At 44.1% G+C, this 25,000-nt stretch overlaps 1 protein-coding gene across 3 annotated transcripts in view; it reads right to left on the reverse strand.

The window, feature by feature from the left end:
• Positions 1–25,000, reverse strand: part of fbln2 (fibulin 2) — a 124,143-nt gene that overhangs the window by 98,788 nt on the left and 355 nt on the right. For 2 of the 3 annotated variants that reach the window (XM_063215783.1, XM_063215781.1), the window contains exon 2: positions 19,664–23,393. In XM_063215783.1, coding sequence (XP_063071853.1) covers positions 19,664–23,225 — 3,562 coding nt within the window. In that variant the 5' untranslated portion in view covers positions 23,226–23,393. Of the gene's footprint in view, positions 1–19,663; positions 23,394–24,897; positions 24,923–25,000 lie in introns of those variants that run through there. The other variant, XM_063215782.1, reaches the window with a different exon arrangement.

Raw genomic sequence — 25,000 nt, forward strand, 5'->3', positions numbered from 1 at the left:
TCGCAGACGGCCATCCCAAGCAGCCCAATTGGGCGGGTAACCGCCCAATCTGGCAACACTGCAAAAAAGGGCCCGCTGCTGCTTATCACCGCATCCATGGGCAACCCATTTCCACAAGTCTACCGCTGCTGTCACTTTGACTTCGGGGGTGTCAGTGTGCGGTGGAAAGAGCCGGTTTACCCAAAGCACACAAATGTACAGGCAATGATGCCCACACAAAGGGAGGAAGGCCGTCCGTCAACATCTATTTGTCGAGCTTTGTGCGGAGAGATAAGCTAAAACGCTAAGGTAATACACAGAGAGAGAGAGAGAGAGAGAGAGAGAGAGAGACAGAGAGACAGAGACAGAGACAGAGAAACAAGTCTCTTCTTCGGGTAGCCAATGGTTTTTTGCATACCAAAAGTGACACGGGCATAACAAACTGCTATGGGATATTTGCCTGAATTGAACTATGCAACACGCCAAGGAATCATAATGGTGCGTGCAGAAACTCACGATGCAACTGTGCACTTGAACATAGACAGATATATGCATTTCTGGTAATTCACCTTCATTCTGAGATACGGTAAGGGTACGTATTTTTAAACCCTGAAGGCCTATTTTCTCTTCAGAGGATCTTTTGTTTTGAGGCCCTCTGAACTGTTTATGGGATCTTTTCTGCTATTCTACTTAGTCTGCAGAGGAGCACATTGCTGTGTGGATGTCAGACACCAGAAAAAGAGAGAGGGGCAGAGAGAGAGAGAGAGAGAGAGAGAGAGAGAGAGAGAGAGAGAGAGAGAGAGAGAGAGTCTGAAAAAGAGAGAGAGAGAGAGATATTAAGTGCATTAAGTGCATCAAAGATACTTTGAGCAGTGGTAAGCACATTGCTGTGTGGATGGCAGACAGCAGAGAAAGAGAGAGAGGGGCAGAGAGACAGAGGAGAGTGAGAGAAATGGAGAAGAGGAGAGAGTGAGAGAGAGAGAAGGAGAGAGCAAGAAGAGAAAGAAAAAAAACAAGAGACAGAGAGCAGGTCTGCGAAAGAGAAAAGAAGCATTGATGTGCCCCGGGGTTCCTTTTCTTCAGGACAATAATAAAGCAGATGAGGAGAGACGACCCAGCCGCACATCTCCCCTGCTCCCACTGCTTCATTATGTCTGCTGGCTCGCACTCAAAGACTGATGCAAGCCCCACATGGCCACAGAGCCACTCTAATGGCTGAAACGGATGCAATTGGGCTTCTTTTTGTCTTTTTTTTCTTTTCTGTTCTTTTTTTTCTTCCAACCAAATCCTTCCATTGTTGCCCGCACCAGTGTTCCACTCCACTCTTGACCTAAAGAATGCGGCTTCCTCCGTCTAGCGACTTGAAAGATGAAGACCTCCAGTGAGGGAAGGAAGGAAGGGAGAGAAAACATTGAGTAGGGCAGTGCATAGAATAGCATAACATTGCCTTTCCTTTCCTTGCCTTGCCTTGCTAAGCCTATAGCCCTGCGGGATAGCGTGGTAATTTGCAGCGCCGGCTGTGGGACCCGAGACCCATGGGGGCCCATGGCAGGCAGATTGGGCAGGTCCCTGGAGGGGAAGCACCTCATCTCCGTCAGTCCCGGACTCAGAGGCAATAACCGAGCAGACACTCACCATCCATCAACAGATAACAATGTCCTCACACACGTCTGGACCAACAAATGAAATCACACTAGCCACCCGCCCTTCCTCCTTCCACCACCACCACCATCTTCACCACCAAACCCACTTGAAAGAAAAAAAGATAGGAGGGAAAAAAAACATATCCAAGCTTATCATTGAGACATTGGCCGCAGGACAGACAACACCAGAAATATGACTGGACTGTTTTCCTCATCATGCTGTTTGTGTTGTTGCTGTTGTTGTTGTTGTTCCTGGTGCTGTGTGGAGCTCACGGTCACTATTTCCAGTCCATTGCTGGCTATTGTCTCTAACAAGAGTGACAGGAAGTGTCACAATAACACCCCCGTTCTATGCTATACTGGCCAAATAATGACCTAAAGGTTGGCAGGTAACTTTATAAACTTCAACTTTCTCTCTTGTTCAAGTCGTCCTTGTCCCAGCTGTGCTATAAGAAGTTTTTTGGAGACACACAGACTTGGTTGAAAACAGGAGAACCCCTGTGTTGCTACTATCTACAGCAGTGGTTCTTTTACTGTGCCCAGGACAAGCCGTGCACCCCCAACCCAAACTTCAACGCGCGTAGGCACAAGTGATTTCAGCGATTAATTACAATGATTCTTGAATGAGACATTAATCAATACCTTGATGCCTTTACATGGGGACAAAAAATGCTTTAACTTGGTTTTGATTTGGCCTAATTATAATGCTCACAAGCAGAATTTTGGTCACAATCTCAACACAAACAAAATTCTGCGCACCCCCTGAAATCTCTGGCACACCGCGAGGGGGTGCCCGCACACCAGGTTAGGAACCACTGATCTACAGCAGTCCAATGTATCTACAGTACAGTCCAATGTATCTACAGTACAGTCCAATGTATCACTAAGCACCACAGTGTAAATGTTGGCACCTTCCGCACCTTCGGTAGAAGGGGGCATTTAATCATTAATGCTTAATGGCATCTTGCCGTTTTATACACCATTAGCCAGTGCTAATGAGAGGAGCTACTCCTTGACAGTGGAAAGGCCAAGAGAACAGTGAAAAGTAATGAGAGCAAAATGACAGTATTAGCATACATTACATACTGTACAGTCAGGGCCATTGACAGCATTGGCCGGGCCCTGGGCAAAGTCATCTGAAATGGCGCCTCCTACAATGCATACAATGGCATTGTTGGAACCAAATTGTGGGGCCCCTATCTCCCTGGGCCCTGGACAACTGATGTGGACAACTGATGTGCACACATCACCTACACTACCCCTGGACAACTGATGTGCACACATCACCTACACTACCCCTGGACAACTGACCCATTTGCCTATCTCTGCTGACTTCCCTGCTTACAGTAGACATGGCAGAGTTGCAGAGGAGCGAGGAAGGGTTTGTCAGACCTCATACCAGTCTGCCAACCATGTACTGTAATACAAACATCAGGAGCCAAGGCATTACTAAACTATGACCCGAGGATTCCCAGATGAGAAGCCATGAAATAGTGAATAGGGACAGTCACACCATTACCCCATAGTGGAAACTGTAGGCATGGCACAGTTACAGAGGCGTTAGGAATGGATTGTCAGGCTTTATACCCGTATTCCCGTCCATATTCTGTACAGTAATACACACACCATGGGCCAAGGCATTACTAAACTATGAGCTGGGGAATCCCCCAGTTAGAAGTCATGAAATAGTGAATAGTAATGATTGCCAAACTATTAGTCAAGTGCATTACATACTGTAGGCATGCCCCAGTGGTGAAGGAGGCAGGAAGGGTTTGTCAGACCTAATACCAGACTTGCCATCCCTTTAAACACTCTGTAATGCAAGCATCATGGGCCAAGGCATTGCCTGGCTTTGCGATGGGGAATTCCCAACTCAGAATGACAGATAGGCCTCAGGTTACAGTTGACATGAGGCTGCTTCTTTGACTGGCATCCCTACGCAAATACTTTTACCTTATAAATTGGTTGAAATATTTATCAGTGTGCTAATGCCACAAGACATGAATCTCACTTGGATAATAAATGAATGATTTTTTATGAGTATGGCAAATATACATGCATCTCGATCACAGAGTGTATACGCAGGAGTAAAATTATGTGTAATGCAGGGATGCAAACGATTAATCGATTAATCGACTTTAATCAATTAATGCATTAATCGATTAAAAACATTACTTGCAATTAATCGCCAACTCAAATGGCAAGAGACCCAGGTGAAATGGGCATGTGAAGAGTGTGTGTGAAGAGGGGTGTGAATAGGGGGAATATTTAAATCACCTTTGGATTAAAGAATTTAAATAGAATTAACCTAAATGTTGTATTTTATCTCAATTTTTAATTTAATTTTTTTCGATTTTGTAGTTTTTTTCGAGAAACATTCAGATTTTGGGGGGAAAACGCCGCTTATCAATTAATCGTAAGTCGATCGATAAGATTATCAACTAACGATTAATGAATTAATCGATAATTTGCATCCCTAGTGTAATGCCTGAGCAGTTGAATTTATCAAGATAATTCAAGTAGGCCTACATAGAGCACTAATTGCCGTGAGATCAATGTATTCGTTATATTAAACTATCCAATGCAAATATTGGTCTGGATACGTCCCATTAAATCATGCACATTTTATAGAAACACCTAAAGTTATGCAGGCCCATGGCGAAACAATGCAGTCATTCTAATTCCACACGGTCAAACACTTCATACTTCTCCATGATGCAACACTGAGCAGTGCGAGCAGCAACTGTCCTAGGGGATCTCCATCCCTGAGCCAAACTGACTTTCCCACCCTCTCCGTTGAGGGGCTGAGGTCAAGGCAAAGACCAGCAACATCCAGCTCTCCAAAATCAACAGCTCACAGTGGGAGGGAGGTTGCTCAGTGCCTCTCCCTGCAACAGAACCACCACCCCTCCTCCAGTCCTAACACACAAGTCTGCTGAGAGATATGGCTGGAACATTACAACAGGGAGCGTGACTGAAATATTTAACATGACACACACAATCTCTCCAAGTGAACTGAAATGAACCTGGAGCAAGCTGTTTTCGAGGGAATTCAATTTGTCTGGCACCGTGCTTTAACAACGTTGCAACAGGCCTACTACAATGGCTGCTAGCACAATGTTCTGTAAAACATTAGCACTCGTGGTGTACTGAGTGGTACATTGCAGTGTGTGCTGTCTGTTGTAGGTAGTAACATTTTGAAAGGTGTTAACAGAAAGAGCTGTAAACAAATCAGGATGATGGCATAAAAATGTAATTGATTTTGTCTAGAGCCGTCTCCTGTGCAACTGAGGCTGTATACTACCTGCTAGGCCCAGGCACACAGGGCTGGAGTAAGATGACCTGGGGCCCCTAGGCTACAGATTGCTGTGGGGCCCCCCGGCAGGCACATTTTGGGACAAATTCATATAGACCGTGTCATAATTAAGAGCTAGGAAGTAACATGCCTACCAACTATACTCAACACAACAGATGACTTTTTCAGTATTGCATCTTCTCACAAATCTGCCATTTTTCACTTTTGTCCAATCAGGGGGCCCCTGGCAGTTGGGGGCCCCTAGGCTGCAGCCATATCTAGCCTGGGGGTTAATCCGGCCCTGCAGACACAGGAGCGTGGCATGGGGGAATAAATGGCAAACATATTTGTCCTGGGAGGTGTACTAATGGAGGGGTCATGGTGGGGTTAATGAGGGGACCAGGTGGGGGTCTCCTATGCCTCTGTGGAACATTTCATCTTCAGCGGCCCGCGCCAAGACCAAACCTCCAGCCAGCTTTTGCTGGGCCCAGGACGGAGTCATCTGACAGGGCCCCCAACCCAATACACACAATGTAATGGGTACCCAATTCTGGGCAGGCTATCTCCCTGGGCCCGGGACAACATACCTGTTTGTCCCCCCTGTCTACGGGCCTGCCTCCAGCCATGCAGGCTTGCTCATAGAGTTAGTGTGGTTGACCCCACACATCCACTGACTCTGTTACTTAACACATTGAGTACCGACGACGTAATAATGCGTTTTTCACGCCCATGCGTTGTATACCAAAACGCAAAAATGCGTTTTTGCATTTAAATATCATATTTTGAATCTACACCCTTCAATGGACAATATATGTGATTTTGGTAGCTCTGTGATGGACATAAATGACAACATTTGCAGTCCAAAGTTGTTTGATTGTTATGATGTTTAAGTGTTATGATTTGGATATTTTAATTTAACTTACCAAGATGTCTGGATGCCAACCCATGTCGCCTATCGCGCTGCCTGCATTGATTTCCCTAGTACGGTCACTGTAGCATGTGTTGTCTCTGACTTCACGCAATAGGTAAACACCATTGTATAGTGCCTGGAGTATCTTGAACTTTCTGGACTTGCTAGACCTTTATCAGATCCTTGGATCCAAATGGCACCCGATATGTGATTGCAGTAATGCGCTCCGATTTGGACGTTTGATCGCCAAAAAGATAAGTTTCTGTGTCTTCCTGTATGTGAGAAGCCAGAAGCTAGCATGGCTACATATCATGATTCCCTGATTGTCGCTCCCAACGCAGGACGCTCCCCTGTCGGCTCGCCCCCACTAGCCAGACTATCGATCCGGGTGGGACTACACGTCCGGGAGTGATAGAAACACCTGGGACTACACGTCCGGGAGCGATCTCAGTTGGGAGTGTCCATCTGCCACCGCATATGATTCGGATCGGATGGGCTAGGCTACATCTAAGCATCATATCATTTGGATTTGTTGTCAATGTTGGGCTATTATTTCGGGAGTCATCGGGAGCTATTTTAGCAAATGTCTCACCCTCTGCATGTGTGCAAAGAGTTTGTGATCAGTCCACGTGAAAAACGGGGATTTCAAAGGGCATCGATTGCTGGTGTCGTAGTGTGACAGAGCAGGAGGTGTGCTGCCGTATTCGTGAATCGTGCTATGTTGTTTCCCTAGTAGCCTACGATCGGTAGCGTGTATTGTGTCTGACTTCACGCAATAGGTAAACACAGAGACCATTGTATATCGTGCCAGGAGTATCTTGAACTTTCTGGGCTTGCTACCTAGACCTTTACCAGCTCCTTGGATCAAAATGGCACCCGAATTGTAATTGGAGTAATGCGCTCCGATTTAGAAGTTTGATCGCCAACCAGATAAGTTTATTTGATTATTCACCCCTATGTTGAACTGTCTTCCTGTATGTGAAAAGCCAGAAGCTAGCATAGATGGCTACATATGGATCGGATGGGCTACATCTAAGCATCATATCATTGGGATTTGTTGTCAATGTTGGGCTATTATTTCGGGAGTCATCGGGAACTATTTTAGCAAATGTCCGACCTTCTGCATGTGTGCAAAGAGCTTGTGTTCAGTCTGTGTGAAAAACGTGGATTTCGAAGGGCATTGATTGCCGGTGTCGTAGTGGTTTAGAGCAGGAGGTGTGTCTTGGCGTGCAGGAAGATGTGTGTCAGAGCTAACCTTGCACCAAATTGTGATTAAAACCAACTCATCCCCTTTCAAACTCGTCACATTCTGAAGAAGCGCACCCTTCACAAAAACCTCAATATCTCCGATTGTAGCTGAATTCCATGGATACCCACTTCGGTTTAGCGTGGGTTTACTCGGCAATAAAAGCTCGTAGAGACACACAGTTTTCACCTACTAAGAGGGCAGCGTCTCCACTTTCAAACGAGTCATAACATATTTCAGTGGCCCTATCACATAATAAGCTGTGAGTCTACAAAAAAACGTAAAAAAGGGCTTAGAACGCTGGTATTCTACGACATAATTCCGTGAGCAACGCCGGTATTCAATGTGTTAACAGAGGCCCTTGTTGTGAGGGAGACCCAGCTGACATAAGAGCAAAATCTTGAAAATCACTTCAGTTCTTCAAGGCAGAAAGAATAAGAAAGTGCACATGAAGATATACACGGGGGCCAAATGAACATTAGTATACATCAAATGATTAGTGACTTGGCAACAGTTTTGTTAAATGCAAGTGTTCAATGGTATTAGACTAACTGGGCGAATAGACCGGCCGCAACAAGATTCAAGCGACAGAATCGCTTCTGTTCAGCAAGAGCGATACGAGCAATTGCGACTAGAGTATGTCCGTTAAAAGCAGAATGCAGATTTTCCGGTTTGGCCATGTGGAGATAGGCAGCAAGCAGGGGGAGCTCCCGACTGAACTTTTCAAGTAAAATTTTAAAATGCCATACCGGGCATTATAATTTATAAAAACAAAGGACTTGTGTTACTGCTTCTATATTGAGAGGAAAAACGGAAATTTAGTATGCGTAAGCAATCCAAGACGAAGCCATCTTCACAAACAGCAAACCGAACGAGCATTGCTAACAAGCTGGCTACAATGGCGAATGCGGCTGAAATGACTTCAGCTTCGGACGCGATTACCATGAACCAACTTGTGGCCGAGCTTGATAAGCAACGAGCATCACTGAAGGGGGACCTTTCTACTTTGATCCAGGAATCTGTTAGCCTGGGAACTCCCATACTGCCTTTAGTTCTACACAATCGTTTCGATCTGAAAGACAGTATGGCGAGGATGACTCATAACGTACAAGATCATGGGATCTGTGTCATAATGGCCAAGCATTCCGACCTTAACAGTTTCTCTGCCCAATCAGAGAGCAGGGCAGTGTGTCATAATAGCCAAGTATTCCGGCCCCATACAGAATTTACAATAGGCAACTCCCCAGACCTAATCTCACTTGTGATTAGGTCTGGTGTTAACCAGGCAAGGAATCTGTGGCTACTCTGCATTCTTCTGTGAAAGAGCTTACAGAGACTGTGAATGGTGTTCAAGATCGACTAGAAGCAACCGAAAGTCTAGCTGGGGACAATTTTGCCGCGTTAAACACACTCGAAAAAAGGATCCAGGCATTGGAAAAGCAAAATAAGCTCCTGCTTGACCGAGTGGATGACCTGGAGAATCGCTCCCGAAGGAATAATCTTAGAATTCTGAACGTCCCAGAGGGTAGCGAAAAAGGTCAGTCTACTATTCAGTTTGTGTCTCAAATGCTCATGGAAGTGATTGGTGAAGGCACGTTTGACAAGCCACCAGAACTGGAGAGGGCACACCGCTCTCTCTGCGAAAAACCCCCAGCTGGACAGCCGCCGCGTCCTTTCGTGGTCTGCTTCAACCGGTTTCAGGAGAAGGAAACAATACTGCGCTGGGCGCGAGCGCACAAGCCCGAATTCAACGGATCCGAGCTGAGGTTCTTCCCCGACATGTCGGCAAATGTGGCCAAGAAGCGCGCAGCTTTCAAGGGTGTCAAGCAACTTCTGTGGGAGAAGAAAATTCGATTCCACCTCCGTTACCCCGCACTGCTTCGAGTTCATCTCAACGATGAGACACTTGACTTCGCTACACCCAAGGAAGCCCAGGAATTCTATGACACTCAAATTGCCACGCAGGATTGGACTGAGCCGTCTGATTCGCCGACATAGGTGCAGGTGAATAATCCCCTTTTCTTCTGGGGCAAACAGAGTTTGAGTTTGCTAAATCTAGTAAATGTGAAATGTTTCAGTAATCTTAATTACTGACGAACTTAACAGGTTATTTCTGCTCTAGATTGTCATGTGGATCTGAGTTTTCTAGAACAGTTAAGTTAGCGACAGACTGAATGTATCAGAGGGCCTGACCTGGTTTATTTTGGACATTACTTATCTCACATTAGGTGGTTGTGACATATTGCCCTCTTCATTTTTTGTTTCGTTTTTAATTATTGTTTATACATTCATGGAACATGATAATTTTGATTTAAATTAAGCTATATCTTTGCCTACATTTACTGGGCCTATTCTTAACCATTATATAGCTATAGTTATGCCTAATTTATGTTGGACTGCAAGCAATTTACTTATTTCCTCTCATATTATTATTATTTTATTTTTATTTATTGTTATTTTATTTTTTTAATGTTGTTTTTTGAGTGAATAATGCTTGATATGTGCATTTATTAATCAAAGTGATACAAATGGGAGCAGCCTAGTGGATGTTAGTGAGCTTAGGGCTTCATGGACAATTGGAAGTTAAACCTCAATAGGGCTGCGGTTCATCATCGTTCGAAGGATGAACCTAGTATTTTCTTCTATGTTCAGGGTATGGGTTGGCCTGGTTTTCTTCTTCAGGGATTTTGGTTTGTTTTCTCCTCCCCTTCCCTCCCCCCTCCTCCCCTTGGGTTAAGGCTCTGCAATATACATGTTATCTATAATGTCACTTTGCTATTATATCTAAAAGTTGATCATAGGCAGTAATGGTATAGTTGGTGAGTCACCAGTCAGATTCACCAGTTGGAATGTCAGAGGCCTTAATGGTCCAGTAAAAAGGGCCCGTATATTTTCACATCTAAAAAGACTAGGCACTGAAATAGCATTCTTACAGGAAACATATCTGCGCACCCAAGACCAAATTTTACTCAGGAAAAACTGGGTTGGACAAGTCTTTCACTCTTCATTCAGTAGTAGGGCTAGAGGAACAGCAATATTAATTCATAAAAAAAATACTTTTCACAGCTTCAGATATAATTTCAGATCCCCAAGGACGTTTTATCATAGTGTCGGGTAGGCTTTTCCACAGCCCTGTGGTGCTCATTTGCATTTATGCCCCGAATTGGGATGATGCTGAGTTTTTCAAGAAAATTATGTCCTTATTACCAGATTTGAACAGTCAACGTCTAATTTTTGGTGGGGACATGAATTGTGTCATGCAGACTTCTCTGGACCGCTCAAATCCCAGGCCCATACCCACATCAAAGATGGCTCAGGCCCTCTCTAGCCTCATGACACATATAGGTTGTGTGGATCCGTGGAGATTTTTAAACCCAAACAAAAAAGAATTTTCTTGCTTCTCCCATGTACATCAGTCGTATTCAAGAATAGATTATTTTTTCATAGACAAGTGTCTTTTACATTCTATTAAATCAGTACAGTATTCAGCAATAGTGGAATCTGACCATGCACCCGTAATTCTAGACATTAACATAACACTTAATTATTCCTCACGACCAGCCTGGAGGCTGAACAAAGCTTTATTGTCAGACGAAAACTTTTGTAAATTCATCTCTAACGCAATAGAAGTTTTTTTGTTAACAAATCAGACTGACTCTGTATCACCATCATTACTATGGGAAACATTAAAAGCTGTTCTGAGGGGACAAATTATATCATTTTCAGCCTCACGCAATAAAGAAAAAAGACAAACACAGGAAAGGCTAATCGATTCAATTTTAAAAACTGACAAGCAATACTCTAAATCCCCAACGCCAGAATTATATAAAGAGAAATTAAATCTTAAAACTCAATATGAGTTATTATCCACAGAGAAAACAGAATACAACCTACTACGATCCCGTACATTTTTCTATGAACATGGGGAAAAGGCAGGTCGCCTTCTTGCCCACCAGTTGAAGTCAAGGTCAGCATCTCGCCTTATACCCACTATTAGAAAAAGCAACCAAGAATTGACCGTACATCCCCTGGAAATTAACAGCACTTTTAAAGAATTTTACTCAACATTGTACACATCAGAATCTCCCCCTGACACTATGTTCATGGAAAAATTTCTAGAAAATTTGAATATCCCAACAATTTCACAGGACCAGTGCGAAGATTTAGAGGAACCTCTTGAAAAGAAAGAAATAGAAGACTCAATCAGAGCAATGCAGAGCGGTAAAACGCCTGGACCAGACGGTTTTCCCGTTGAATTTTATAAGAAATTTTCCATACAGCTTATACCCTTGCTACTCAACCTGTTCAACCACTCATTTGAGAAGTCTGCCCTTCCACAGACTCTAACAGAAGCGCTTATCACAGTCCTGCTGAAACCTGGCAAGGAACCAACAGACTGTGGCTCTTATAGACCCATATCACTGTTAAATGTAGATGTGAAGATACTCTCCAAGGTTTTAGCTGCCAGAATAAATACAGCTATAACAGACATTGTTTCAACAGATCAAACAGGTTTTGTTAAGGGCCGCCATTCATTTATTAACATTCGTAGGCTTTTGAATGTAGTGCACTCTCCGTCGTCTGGAGGCGCACCTGAGGCGGTTGTATCCCTAGGCGCGGAGAAGGCCTTTGATAGATTAGAATTCAGCTATCTCTTCTATGTACTTACTAAATTTGGGTTTGGACCCAAGTTTGTGTCCTGGGTGAGGCTGTTATATTCATCTCCAAAGGCTGCAGTAGTCACTAATAAAGTTTGCTCCCAATACTTTCCTCTATCCAGAGGAACGCGGCAAGGCTGTCCCCTCAGCCCACTGCTGTTTGTTTTGGCAATAGAACCCTTATCGATAAAACTTAGAAGTTTGCCGTCTATATAGGGTATAAGAAGAATGGATGCAGATTACAAAATATCCTTATATGCAGATGACCTTCTCATTTACTTAACAGACCCCTCAGTGTGTACACCAGTGATCTTGAATACATTGGGAGATTTCAGTAAATTTTCAGGATACAAAATAAACTATTCAAAAAGTGTGTGTTTCCCCATTAATGATAAACATCATACAATTAGAGAAGCGGATTTACCCTTTTCAGTTTCCGAATCTGGGTTTAAATACTTGGGAATTAACATAACCCCTACATTTTCTGGCCTGTACGAGGGCAACTTCACTCCCTTACTTGGAAAATTAAAATCTGATCTCCAACGTTGGAGTACTATTTATCTTTCATTAGCTGGGAAAATTAACTGTATCAAGATGAATGTGTTGCCAAGGTTTTTATACTTATTTCAAAGTATTCCAATTTTTCTCCCAAAATCTTTCTTTCGCTCACTAGATGGGTTAATTTTAAGTTTTGTATGGGGAGGTAAAATATCAAGGATTCGTAAAATATTTTTAGAAAGACCTAAGCAAGATGGAGGACTGGCTCTTCCAAATTTTATGTTTTATTACTGGGCAGCAAATCTGCAAAAAATACTATATTGGTTTCAATCCCCTAATATAGACTGGTGTCGTGCTGAGGCTCAATTCTGTAAAAAATCATCTCTCTCTGCATTACTTACATCAAGACTCCCATTTTCCCCATCACGCTTCTGTTCTAGCCCAGTGGTGACTTCAACATTAAGAATTTGGATGCAACTTAGACAAACATTTAATTTGACTGAACTTTCTATGCTCAGCCCCATTTGTGATAACCCTCTTTTCCGAGCTTCCAAACTGGATGCCACTTTCAAACAGTGGGAAGGGTTAGGCCTTAAGACTTGCAAAGATTTCTTCATAAATGGGGTTTTCCTAAGCTTCACTGAGCTGATGAACAAACTTCAAATTCCAAGGACTAGTTTTTTCAGATATCTTCAGGTACGTCATTTCATTCAGTCCCACTCCCCATCATTTCCTCAACTGCCAACACCCTCACATGTAGAGGATATATTGTTAATTCCTTTAATTTTTGGCGGTCAAATTTCAAAGATTTATAATTTGATAATGGCAGTTAACAAGGTTTCTATGGATGGTATTAAGACAAAATGGGAAGAAGAACTAGATACCGAAATTCCAGATGCAGCATGGGACAGAGCTTTGTGTTGGGTGAATGGAACGACCTCTTGTGCAAGGTTAAATATAATCCAGTTCAAGGTCCTACACCGCTTGCACTATAGTAAAGCTAAAATTGCAAAAATATATCCCAATACAACTGATGTATGTGACCGTTTTAATCAAGGCCGAGCAGATCTCTCTCATATGTTTTGGTCGTGTCCAAGACTGCAGAGCTTCTGGACATCAGTATTTGATATTTTAAATGAAGCCTTTGGTTTAGATTTGCAACCTACTTTCATAACAGCCATATTTGGGGTCACAGGGAGTGGAGATTATTTAATACCTAATCGCAAAGAAGAAATTGTTGCTTTTGCCACTTTAATTGCAAAGAGACGTCTGCTGATGGAATGGAAATCCACAACTCCACCAAAAGCCTCAACATGGCTCTCTGACATGATGATGTTTCTGAAAATTGAAAAGATCAAGTTCACTCTCAGAGGGTCCACAAAGAAGTTCTTCAAAACTTGGGACCCCTTACTGTCATACTTTGACGAACTCACCACATTGCCCTCTTCATAGATTGACACAGTAGTGAAGTGGATATTATGGATATTATAAACTTAAAATTGTAATGGATAGAGCCCCCGCCCCCCACCCACCCCGTCCCCCCACTTGTGACTCTTTGTGTGTGTGCGTGTGTGTGTGTGTGTGTGTGTTCTGTGTGTGTGTGTGTTTTCTTTGATTTATTTTCCATTTTATTTTATTTTGCTCTATTTTTGTTTTTTTCCCCGGCAGGAAAGTTCTGGGTGGGATATGGGTTATAAGGACTTTAAGAATGTGTAATACTGTATTATAACTTATAGTATTATATTACTATATAACATTGTTATATCATTGTAGTGGAACGTTAAAATGCAATACTGTATTATGTTATGTTTACCTTTTGAAATAATAAAAATACATGTCAAAAAAAAAAAGCAGAATGCAAGCAGAGGTGGAAAGAGTACTAAAATATTGTACTCAAGTACAAGAACTGTTACTCTGTTGAAAATGTACTCAAGTACGAGTAAATTTAGCAGTCAAAAAATCTACTCAAGTGAAAGTAAAAAGTATAAAAAATTAAATGTACTTTGGGTAAAAGTAAAAAGTTACTTTTTGACAATCAGCGTTTTCTGCCTCTAGATGTGCAAGGGGTGCACTGGGTTAGAGGAAGAACAGCTAATGTTGATCTCTGAGTTAAGTGAATCTCCATCGTCAGCCTCCATGTCAGCCATCAGCGTTTGAGTGAGAGACAGGTCGCACACGCCAACTCTTTATAAAGAGTTTTTTTTTTTTTACTCAGTAACGCTTGTGCTGTAAAATGTACCGAAGTACATTACTCGAAAGAAAATGTGCTTAAGTAAAAGTAAAATTACAACATTTAAAAAGTAGTTTAAAAAGTACAAGTACGCAAAAAGCTACTCAATTACAGTAACGCGAGTAAAGTAATTAGTTACTTTCCACCTCTGAATGCAAGCATTCCAACATTCCCATAGGCTGCTGCCGGACCGTGTCATAGCGAATTTGCATAATATTCCCAGGAGTTCAACTACAAACTGTCGCTCTAGTTGCGCGAATTGCCTCTAGTCGCCCCAATCACTTTTGTTGCGCGACTCAATACAAAGTGAATTACTTCCGTCGTCTGCCTCGCTCAGGTCGCGGCCGGTGTATTTGTGCAGTATGAGTTCAGTGTAATGCTGAATATCCCTGCTACTTGTAATTGTTATCTCGTTATGTTGTTACAGCTCTATGAGTGAAATAACAGAGTGTATAGCACACTGTAACCACATGCACACTATAGGGTGGATTGCCCTAATGTGGGCCATTTTTGGGTTTTCGGACTTCTGAAGACTATTACAATGTCAAGACAACACATTAAATCCACATCCAATACATTTTTGGAATCCTCCAGGGGTGCCCTCATAAAATCAAGAGAAAAAATGCAGATATTTTTTTCATGAAAGAAATTATACAGACGTTAGTGCTCTTAGTGCCCAAGCATCTCAGAAAATGAGCGACTTTCTAATGTGGGACAGTCATTGTCCTAAAGTGGGACAGTGAAATGTAATGTTAAATTTAATGCAAGACACTGTAAAGTCAATGTTAAATGTTTTAAACCATGGTGTACCTTCACAAATAATGGTAAACAACTAAACAAGTAGCATAATTCTCTCAAAACTATTTATTTTTGACATCAGTCATCGTTTCATTGAAAACTGTGCAATTCATCAACAAAATGGGATTACAAGTTATAATTCATAGATTTTAAGGTAGTCTTTTAAAGGTATATTGTCTTTCTAAAGGTTAGACAATTTTTTTTACTAAAAGCGATTTAAATGAGCTCAAGCTTAATGTTTTTGATGTCTTGTTTGCACAGAAGACATCAAGACATCAAGACATATCCAACATTTTACATTATTTTATAATGAACAAACATTTCAAGAAATACATTAGAATCAAAAGTTGCATGGATTTATTGATATTAATGATTTAACAATAATTTAGTCAAAACTCTATGTCATTGGCCTTTTGGATGGTTTCACAGCAGTTGCTTCTTGTTTGATGATTGCCCCACCCTAATTTTTTTATTGGATAGTTAACATATAAACTTATTTTGGTCACATGGTAGTACAGCTTCGCTCTTACCATAGTTTCACTGACATTCATTAGTTTAGGGAGTGCTCAAAAATGGCTGCAACAATATGTTATGCCTGGCTGTACGGTATATCATGACATTAGGTCCGTATCGGGAATTAAACAAATAAAAAAATAAAAAGCTGCAAGATGCAAGAAGTGTTAATTCAACACTTTGAATGTACTCTGGAACCAAATACAATCTAGATCCACTCTCTAAGGGTTGAATTAACACTGCATTTTTTTGTGTAAGTGTGAGATATATGATGTTGCTGTTGCATATTTATATGATATACAGATTACTTCATTTTAGAGTTCCAACTGTGAATAGCTAGTCGTTGCTCACAGAGCATTACTGAGAAGCATTCATCATTTATACAATTTCCACATGTTTCTAACCCCAGACCCCATAAAGATGGATAATCTTGGGGGAAAATGCAGAGCACACAGGCAGGGCAGAGGGAAACATGCACTTGTGTGTGTGTGTGTGTGTGTGTGTGTGTGTGTGTGTGTGTGTGTGTGTGTGTGTGTGTGTGTGTGTGTGTGTGTGTGTGTGTGTGTGTGTGTGTTTGTGTGTGTGTGTGTGTGTGTGTGTGTCTGTGTGTCTGTGTGTATGTGTGTGTGTCCGTGCATGCATGCGTGTTCCTGCAAAGCTCACACAACAAAAGAAAGCGTGTTTTTGTAAGGCATTTCATAAAGTGTGGCAAACCTCCAAAGCCATTTTCACAGGTCATAACTCCAAGGGTTTTTTAATGTTTACGTCTGGCTGAGGAGGGCAGTGTAGATCACACACGTGAATCCAAAAAAACTGTGTCAAACTCTGCAGAATGGCAATGCTCACATCCCCACTTGTGATAGTGTCATGGTTGCATGTAACACATCAATAAGGAGAAGCCGTTTTAATGTACATTACCCCCCCCCTTCAATAAAACTGCAGTCATTTCATAACACCCCTAAACTCAGGTCCCCAGAGTACCTAACACACACTCTAGTTGCAATGGCAAAAATGTAGACTTTTCAGAGCACAACCTAATCCTTACATTATATCCCTACAGTGTACCACAGAATGCATAAGATGTTTATACAGAATAGTAACCAGCGCCTCTGGTTGTTACCGAACTGTGAAACATGTGAACAATACTGCACAAACTGCTCAAAAGACTATGTATTCCCTGTGCTAAGGCGATGATAAAACTGATTGTGGATTGGCAAGGGATGTTAGAATACATTGTGTTTGGTAACCTACGTGTAGGGGAAACAACACAACACTGACTGGATTTCAGAACCCTACTGAAAATATTCTTATAGAAGATGTGTCAAAGCCTCTTAGCGCTGATGGCCACCGCACCGACCCCTTCAGTCTTTGCAGAAAAAGCGTACTTCATCACAACATCACTGTGTTATATGATTGATACATTTGGGCTTACCATACTTTATTATGGGCTGACATCCCGGGTCCAGACAGCACAAACCCTTGCCACAGATTTGCTCCAGCCTATCCAATGAACCAGCTACTACTAATTACCACACACCTTCAGCCAGGATAATGAGATTAGTAAAATCACCTGTGTTAGGGAGCAGATGCAGAAGCAATATCTAGCTGAACTTTTTCAATAGAGTTTGTCTGCCCCTACCTTTATGCGTTCTATGTACTGTTTCCACAATAGCAGAGGTGATAGGTAATGTCGCAGCAAATTAATCAGTTGTCCTGCCTCAATGACAGAGAGAAATGTAATAGGTAGAAAAGGCACAGTGGAAAGATCAGGCAATGGTTAGAAACTCTGTGATGTACTGTTTATGACAGGCGAAATACCAGATTTCAGGATGAATGACAACGTCAACTAAATCTATGCAACATAAAAACTAAATGTGTTCATAATTGGCACACAGATATATGGCTCCAACATCAAAGTTTTGTTTTTGTTTTAAAGGTACACGTCCATCAGACTGCAGGTAACTTCAAAGCAGTCATTCCAAAGGGACATTTCGAAATGGGGAACAAGAGGCATATGTTTTATCTCACTGCCGCATATGCTGCTCATTTACAAAATAACCTTCACAAGCTCCATTCAGGTTCAGATAAACCAGTGGCTGAAACACGTTAGCGGAAATCATATAATTCCACGTACTGCGATCCTAACTGCTTGTTACTACCTCTGTTTTGGTTGATGAAGTGTTTAAGGACATAACTGCTGCATAATTAGCCACATACCGTAATTCAAGATGATTCTCGACGCACACACGCACACACACAGGCAGACACACACACACAGACACAGACACAGACACAGACACACACACACACACACACACACACGCGCGCGCGCAAGCATACACACACACATGTGCAGATGTGTTTTGCACACACACACAGACACAGACACAGACACAGACACACACACACACACACACACAAAGGTGCACATCAGATGGACATCAGGCAAAGTTGGCAGACTGCTCTCCTCTAGGACACCAGCGTAGTCTACAAATTCCTCCATGAAACAATTTCAAGTCTAAGTTGAGAGCCAACGGCACACCATCACACAACATCATCTCATCAGTAAAAACTCTGAGGCATACACTGGCATACGTTCAAAAGTACTGGAGAGAGCCTCTCACACCACAAGAGCTAACTGGCTAATTGTGAGTTATCTATCTGAAGAAGAGGGCCTTCACTCCAGAGAGCTAGGGAAAGAGTGCATGTCAAGTACCCAAAGTGCATTTGGAAACGGCTGTTTATCTTGAACAATGGCCAGCTGCTGAGCAAAGAGCACTTAAAGAGAAAAATTATCTCCCTTTTTTTAGCATTTGAATCATTTCCATGCAACAGCCATGGGCAGGCAGAAAAAAAACACTTTGAATCACCATCACTGTAAAGTGAATTCTAAAAAAGCACCCAAAATCGAAATGTATGCCGTAATAATAGCTTTTTATGTGATTTTGTTTGATTGCAGTTATTTTGTGAGACTCTCCCATCTGGCTCTCTGAGCAATTGTAACAGTGTTGCATCTGTGCAAGGTTGAATGGAATTTAAGACCTCACAGAAAGGTATTAAATTACCCAGGTAACTCACGTTTAAGTCCAATTTAACTTTTTTTACGACTCCAATACAAGTCAAAATGAATTACATAGGCTAAACCCATAAACACCTCCTAGTTTAAAAAAAAAAACAAAAATCCCCACACGTTTTGTCCTTGAGATTCTATGTACACACTCCCCCACCGTCATCCTCTGTAGTTAATTGGGGAACTTAAGAGTGTTAAATTGCACAGAGGAGTAACTCAGCGAGTGAGCGATGGTGTTGACTTATCTGAGACAAGCCTGCATGAGGGTGTTCGCAGCAGGGGCAATGTTTGGTTTCGTGATCCAGACAACCCCCCCCCCCACACACACACACACACACACACACACACATACCCCCTGTTTCGAATGTTTCTACTCTCAGTCGAGTTTACAGGGCCCAGACTTACAACGTTGTAGAATAACAGTGTTATCCATCACTACCATCCCCTGACAGCATGCAAAATAAGTGTTTGTATACAAATAGATATAACCCTCAAAATAAATGTTGATACGTACAAAAACACACACCAGCACTTTTTCCCATCTGACAAAGTGTTGAATGAATGGCGGAGAAGAATCGCTCAAGTCCCCGGCAGTGACTTGTCAGATGCTGGATAATGCATGACGGTTGTCTTTCAACAGCTGCAAGTCCCTATTCCACGCTAATTCAGCTATTATTCAAAGTAGCAGTTTGTACTACCAAGCAAATGTTACCCATCAATCACCGCCCTTAATTAAGCTTCCCAAACCACTTTCATGGATGCGTGAAGTGTAGCGTTCATGGGCATTGATGAACATGCAGTACAGGGGAATCTGCCTACTCACCGCGGTTGCCGGCGGGCAGGGAACTGAGGGAGTTGTCCCTCTCCTCCTTCCTCTCCCTCCCATGCCTGACCCTCTCCTCCTCCTCCTCCCTCGTGTGGATGCTGGTGAACGGCTGGGTCTGATTTCTCATGGGGTGTCCCCCATCTGTTTTCACTCTCAGGGGCGGCTGGCTGGTGGTGAAGAACCGCACCGCGGGGAACGTGTGGATTTCGTGAACGCTTTGCGGTCCAGGAATGGTGGTGGTGGTGGTGGAGGCTGCGGCGCCATCAGCGGTGGTGGTGGTGGTGGTGGGGGTGGTGGTGCGATCTGCAGAGTTCAGAACCGGGGGAGTGAAGTGTTCCAGTGGCCTGTCAGGTCTCACGCTGTGCTGAGGGTTAAGCCTCTGGGGCTGGTGACCCGTGACCCTGTCTCGGTCAACTCCAAGCGGCAGCACAGGCCTGCTCTGCTCGGCATTTCTGTGATGGCCTGTGTGATCGGCAAAGCTGCCTTTGTCTCGCTTGTCTGTTTCTGCTGCCAAAGCAGGCCTGCCCCGTGAAGATGTTGTACTACCACTACTGTGCCCTTGTTTTGCTTTCTGTCTAGCATCCTCGGAGACGGTCTGGCTATTTCTGCCCTCTTCAGGATTAGTGAAGATGCTTTTGTCTCTCTCGGTTTGAACCACTGAGAAGGGCCTGCCCTGTGCGTCCCTGCTAATTCCTTGCTGGGGGACATTACCCTTATCTGGATGGTATACCTCTGTTACTGGCCTAGTCTGTGTAGCCTTACCACGTCCGTGTTCAGAAGAAGTGACCCTGTCAATGTTGAACTTGTCAAGAACTGGTCTGTTCAGTGCAGGCTTGTCACGTGCATGTTCAGAGGAAGTAGCTTTGTCTCTGTCAAGCTCATTGATGACTGGCCTGGTCTGTGTAGCTTTGCTATTTCCACGTCCAGAGGTAGCTTTCTCACTGCCAATTCCTGGTCGGATCTGTTCAGGCTTGTTACGTCCATGCTCGGAGAAACTGTCACTAAACTGGTCAAGCGCCTCTACAATAGGACTGCTATGTGTCCTACTCTCATGTTCCAGAACAATATCGCTGTTCTGGTCAAGTTCTACTGGAATGGGTCTCCGATATATACTATGCTCATGTTCAGAACCAGTGTCCGAATGAAGACCAAGTTCCCATGGAACAGGCTTCTTTAGTACAATACCATCGTGATCGGAAACAGTCTCCTTCAGCAGGTCAAGTTCCTCTGGAATAGGCCTGCTCTGCGTGTTCCTATGACGGCCTTCTTCAGCAAACATGTCCCTGTCTTGGTCCGCTTCCCCCATCCCTGTCCTACTAGGAGTGCTTCTGTTACGGCTACTGTCAGCAAATATGCTATCATCCCTATCGGTCTCCTTGGGGCCAGGCCCAGTGTGGGTCCCCTGACTACGCTGACTGTGTTCATCAAAGCTACTGATGCCTGGTACCTCAGGCAGAGTGTGTGAGCCCTGGCTATGTTCATGATCATCCAGGTTGGCTATTTCTGGTCTTGAGAGAGTTGTGACTGAACTACCAGCACCTCCTTCTGGCACTACAGGCTGGTTGTGTCTGTGATCACCATTGTCATTTACTTCTGGCTTTCCAGCCCTTTGGGTTTGCGTACCCTGGCTGCGTCCGCTATCTGTAAAGCCGTTTGTTTTTGGCACTGCAGGCCTAGACTGTGTTCCCTGGCTCTGTTCACGATCACCAAAGCTGCCAATTTCTGGGATTCCTTGCCTGGTGAGCGGCTGTGTGTTATGACCGCGTTCACCAAAATTATTTATTTCTGGCTTCACGGGCCTGTCGCGAGAAGCTGCACTCTGACGGTTATCGGGAAAACTGTTTCTCTCTGGCAACCCATGCCTGGTGAGTGTAGCCTGACTACGACCTCTATCAGCAAAGCTGTTGGTTTCTGGCTTTTTATGTACAGGCCTGGAATGTGCAACTGCCCTTTGTCCATTATTTCTAACAGTGCTTATTTCTGTTAAATCAGGCCTAGTCTGTCCACGATCAACAGCACTACTAATTTCTGGCATCAGAGGCCTTATTTGTGTGGCCTGGCCTTGACCTCTGTCTGCAACACTGCTTCGCTCGGGCACCCTGACTCTGGTATCTGTGGCCTGGGTAAGGTCAGAGTCAGTAAAGCTCGCTCCCTCTGCGAATCCAGGTCTCGTTAGCGTGGGCTGGCTATACTCACGGTCAGTAAAACTAGTCCTGTCTGGCATCCAAGGCCTGGTTTCTACATCCTGGCTATTTCTACGGTCAGGCAAGCCGCCTCTTTCTGCTGGCACAGGCTTAACCCTTACCCTCTGCTTGAGCTTGGCATCAGTGAAGGGAGGCTGGTTTGCAGTGAAAGGGGGCTGAAGGTGTTCACTTTGTGGAAACACAGGGAAAGCATGCGGCATTCCCTCTTCCTCCTCCACCGCCTCCTCCTCCTCCTCCCCCTCTTCCCCTTCCTCATCCTCAACTCCATCACTGCCTCCTGTTCCGCCATCTGCAGCACCGGCAGTGTCCAGTGGGAACACTTGATTTTCCAGACCTTTCAGCCAGGACCTGGTTGTGACCTCCCCGTGGTGCAGTGAAGTGGTCTGCGCGAGAGCTGGTGGGGATTGGGTGGTCTCAGCGCGATGGCGAGGGAGCTCATGATGTACGGCAAACTTCTCTCTGAGCTCTTGCTTTCTGTTCCTGTGGAGGCCCACCCGTGGAGTTAAGGATTCTGGGACGGTCGCGGAGATGATGATGGAGGGCTCCGTGGGCGCGGCGAGATCTTGGAGAGGCGGCCCCGGCGTATCTGTGGGCATGGGCATGTAATCGTAGTCCATCTCCTCCTCCTCCTCCTCCTCCTCTTCGTCCTCCAGATTATTCATGAGGTGTGGGAAAAAGGGCAGAGAGTCTCCGGGCCCAGGCCTGAGTGGCTTGGACACGTGGTCTCTCGGACCTTGGTGCTGAAAGATGAATTGCAGAGGGTTGTGGGGCGCGTTCTCCTCTCTGGTGCTGGTGGTGAGCATGGGGTCGACGATCTTGCTGGCATCGCAGTCAGGGATCGGGTAGCACATGAGGCTCCCGCCGTCATTGGGGCAATGGCACACCTGGCACGGGTCCATCTGGAAGGTGTGCCCGGCCTCGTACTTCTGCCCGTGGTGCTCACAGCCCACGCGCTTGCACTGGATGCAGCCGTCTGCCGGCTCCGACAGCTCGATGCAGTTGGCCGGGATGTCCGGGCAGGGGATGAAGTGGCAGCTGATCCGGCCGCCCCCCTCGGGGCACGAGCACTCTGTGCTGCCGAAGTCCACGAAGTACGACTCGCCCTCGGGCACCTTGCCCTTCTGGAAGCCGGCGTTGACGCAGTCGTAGTACTGGTAACCCTGGCAGGCGCATCCTACCTGCACGCAGGTGGCGCAGCACGCGCCGCTCGGCAGGGACTCCTCGATGCAGTTCTCCAGCACGGGGCAATCCACTCCCGTGCAGTCCTTCTGGCCCACGGTGCCACTTAGTCCCAGCAAGAGCATCACGCTTTGCAGCAGCATGGCTCTAACAAGCACACATGCTTTCACAGTCATTTTTTTTGTTTAACTTCACTTCACTGAAAAGTGAACAAGCACTGGGGGTTGTAAAAAAAACCCAAAAAAGAAACACAATCGTTCCAGTTCAGTTTTTGTTTTTTTACTGTCAGCCGGGCTGGATTAGTGAAGGGTCTTCTTTTGGAAGCTGCTGGCTCTCATTGAAACCTGGCAGAGAAAGACACAGGCAAAACGTGAGGGCAAAGAAATGTTTGAGAGCGAGAGCAAGAGTGTGAAAGGGAGAGAGAGAGAGAGAGAGAGAGAGAGAGAGAGAGAGAGAGAGAGAGAGAGAGAGAGAGAGAGTAACTAAGGGGAAAAGAAGGGCAAGTTGAAGTCTCTGTACTGGTGATTTCCTGTGAGGGGCTCATAGCCAGGCAAACTCCCTCTGCAAGAGCCCAACATCTGGCTTCGTGGCTGGGCTCAAACTTCTCTACTTCATCTCATATTCACAGACCAGCAGTGCACCATCCCAGCAGTGCCAAACACATTTCCCTTCACAACTACGGTCTACTCTTTGCAGTGCACTTGAAAGATCACCACGGACAGCAGTACCACTGTCTATAAAAAAAGAGGTCTTCGTGGTTATGATATACCCGTTTGGATTTTGGTTTGGACCACCAGACATGCGGAAATGATTAAAGAGGCAAAATCAGAGCCTATTTGGTATGTATATCCCATCTGTGCAGTAATTATAAAAGGATATCATAACCGATGCTGACTATTCAAATTTCACAGGATCTATTTTTCAGTTTATTTGGCCTGTCGTCATCTTGCAGATCAGGGAGGACCTATAAAAGCCAGGACCTTGTGGTTTTGATTTCAGATATGGTGACAGATGACTTCAACATTCACTGACACACCATACATGAAAAACGCCATGCAATTTTTAAGATGATGAAGTGTTTGTGGCTAATTCTGGCATATTAATTTGAAAACCACCTCACAAAATGGTTCTGAAATACTTTTTTTTCTGAATGGAAACACTGCCCAGACATTTTTTGACCATACATTCATGCACACCTTCCAGGCATTCAAGCCAGCTGGATAAGCATCAAGGCTTTTCTAAAAAAAAAAAAAAATGTTTGGTCTTCCACAACTGTGCTTTTACACCCAAGGCATCCTTTTGCATCCATCTGACTGTCTCTTCTTTTGTCTGATTCAAAGGTAACCTCTTCCAGAGAAGGGTTTCTGTGAGGTGGATCTTAATGTCCCTCAACTTTTTGTATTGTGAACTTAAATTGTGCTCCCTGTCACATTCATCACACTGTACACAGCCTTGTGAAATAGGTCTGAAAAGTATTTAGTGTGCTTTGGCTGACTGCCAGGCCTGTTAGGACCCCAAACCCCACATTTCACGCATGACAAGGAAAATCTCTCCATGTTTCCCAAGCACAGTATTAGCCCTAATTCTACTGAACAAAAGAAAGTAGCAAATTACCCATCATCACATAACGTGGGAATTAGTCACCTAAAATCTAGCATAGAGCAGGTTTGTTGCCATTTTGGAAAAGGTGCATGAATTGTCACATGACATTGGCTATTTTAAAGATCTCAAAATCATTACCAAGAGGCTCGTGCAAACAGTGGCATCCACATTCCCTTTTCCTTTGCTGTTAGGATTTCTTGAACGACATCCCTTTAAAACAACTTATTGGAAACAAACATTGCCTACCAGATGCTGCTGTCATCCACCAACCGAAGTCATTTCTCCACAGACATAACGGGGCATCTCAATCAAATTTATAGCACTGTATCAAAAGTAGGCTAATTCGTTT

The sequence above is a fragment of the Engraulis encrasicolus genome, chromosome 14, assembly GCF_034702125.1.
Source record: "Engraulis encrasicolus isolate BLACKSEA-1 chromosome 14, IST_EnEncr_1.0, whole genome shotgun sequence".
In the NCBI taxonomy this organism is placed as follows: domain Eukaryota; kingdom Metazoa; phylum Chordata; class Actinopteri; order Clupeiformes; family Engraulidae; genus Engraulis; species Engraulis encrasicolus.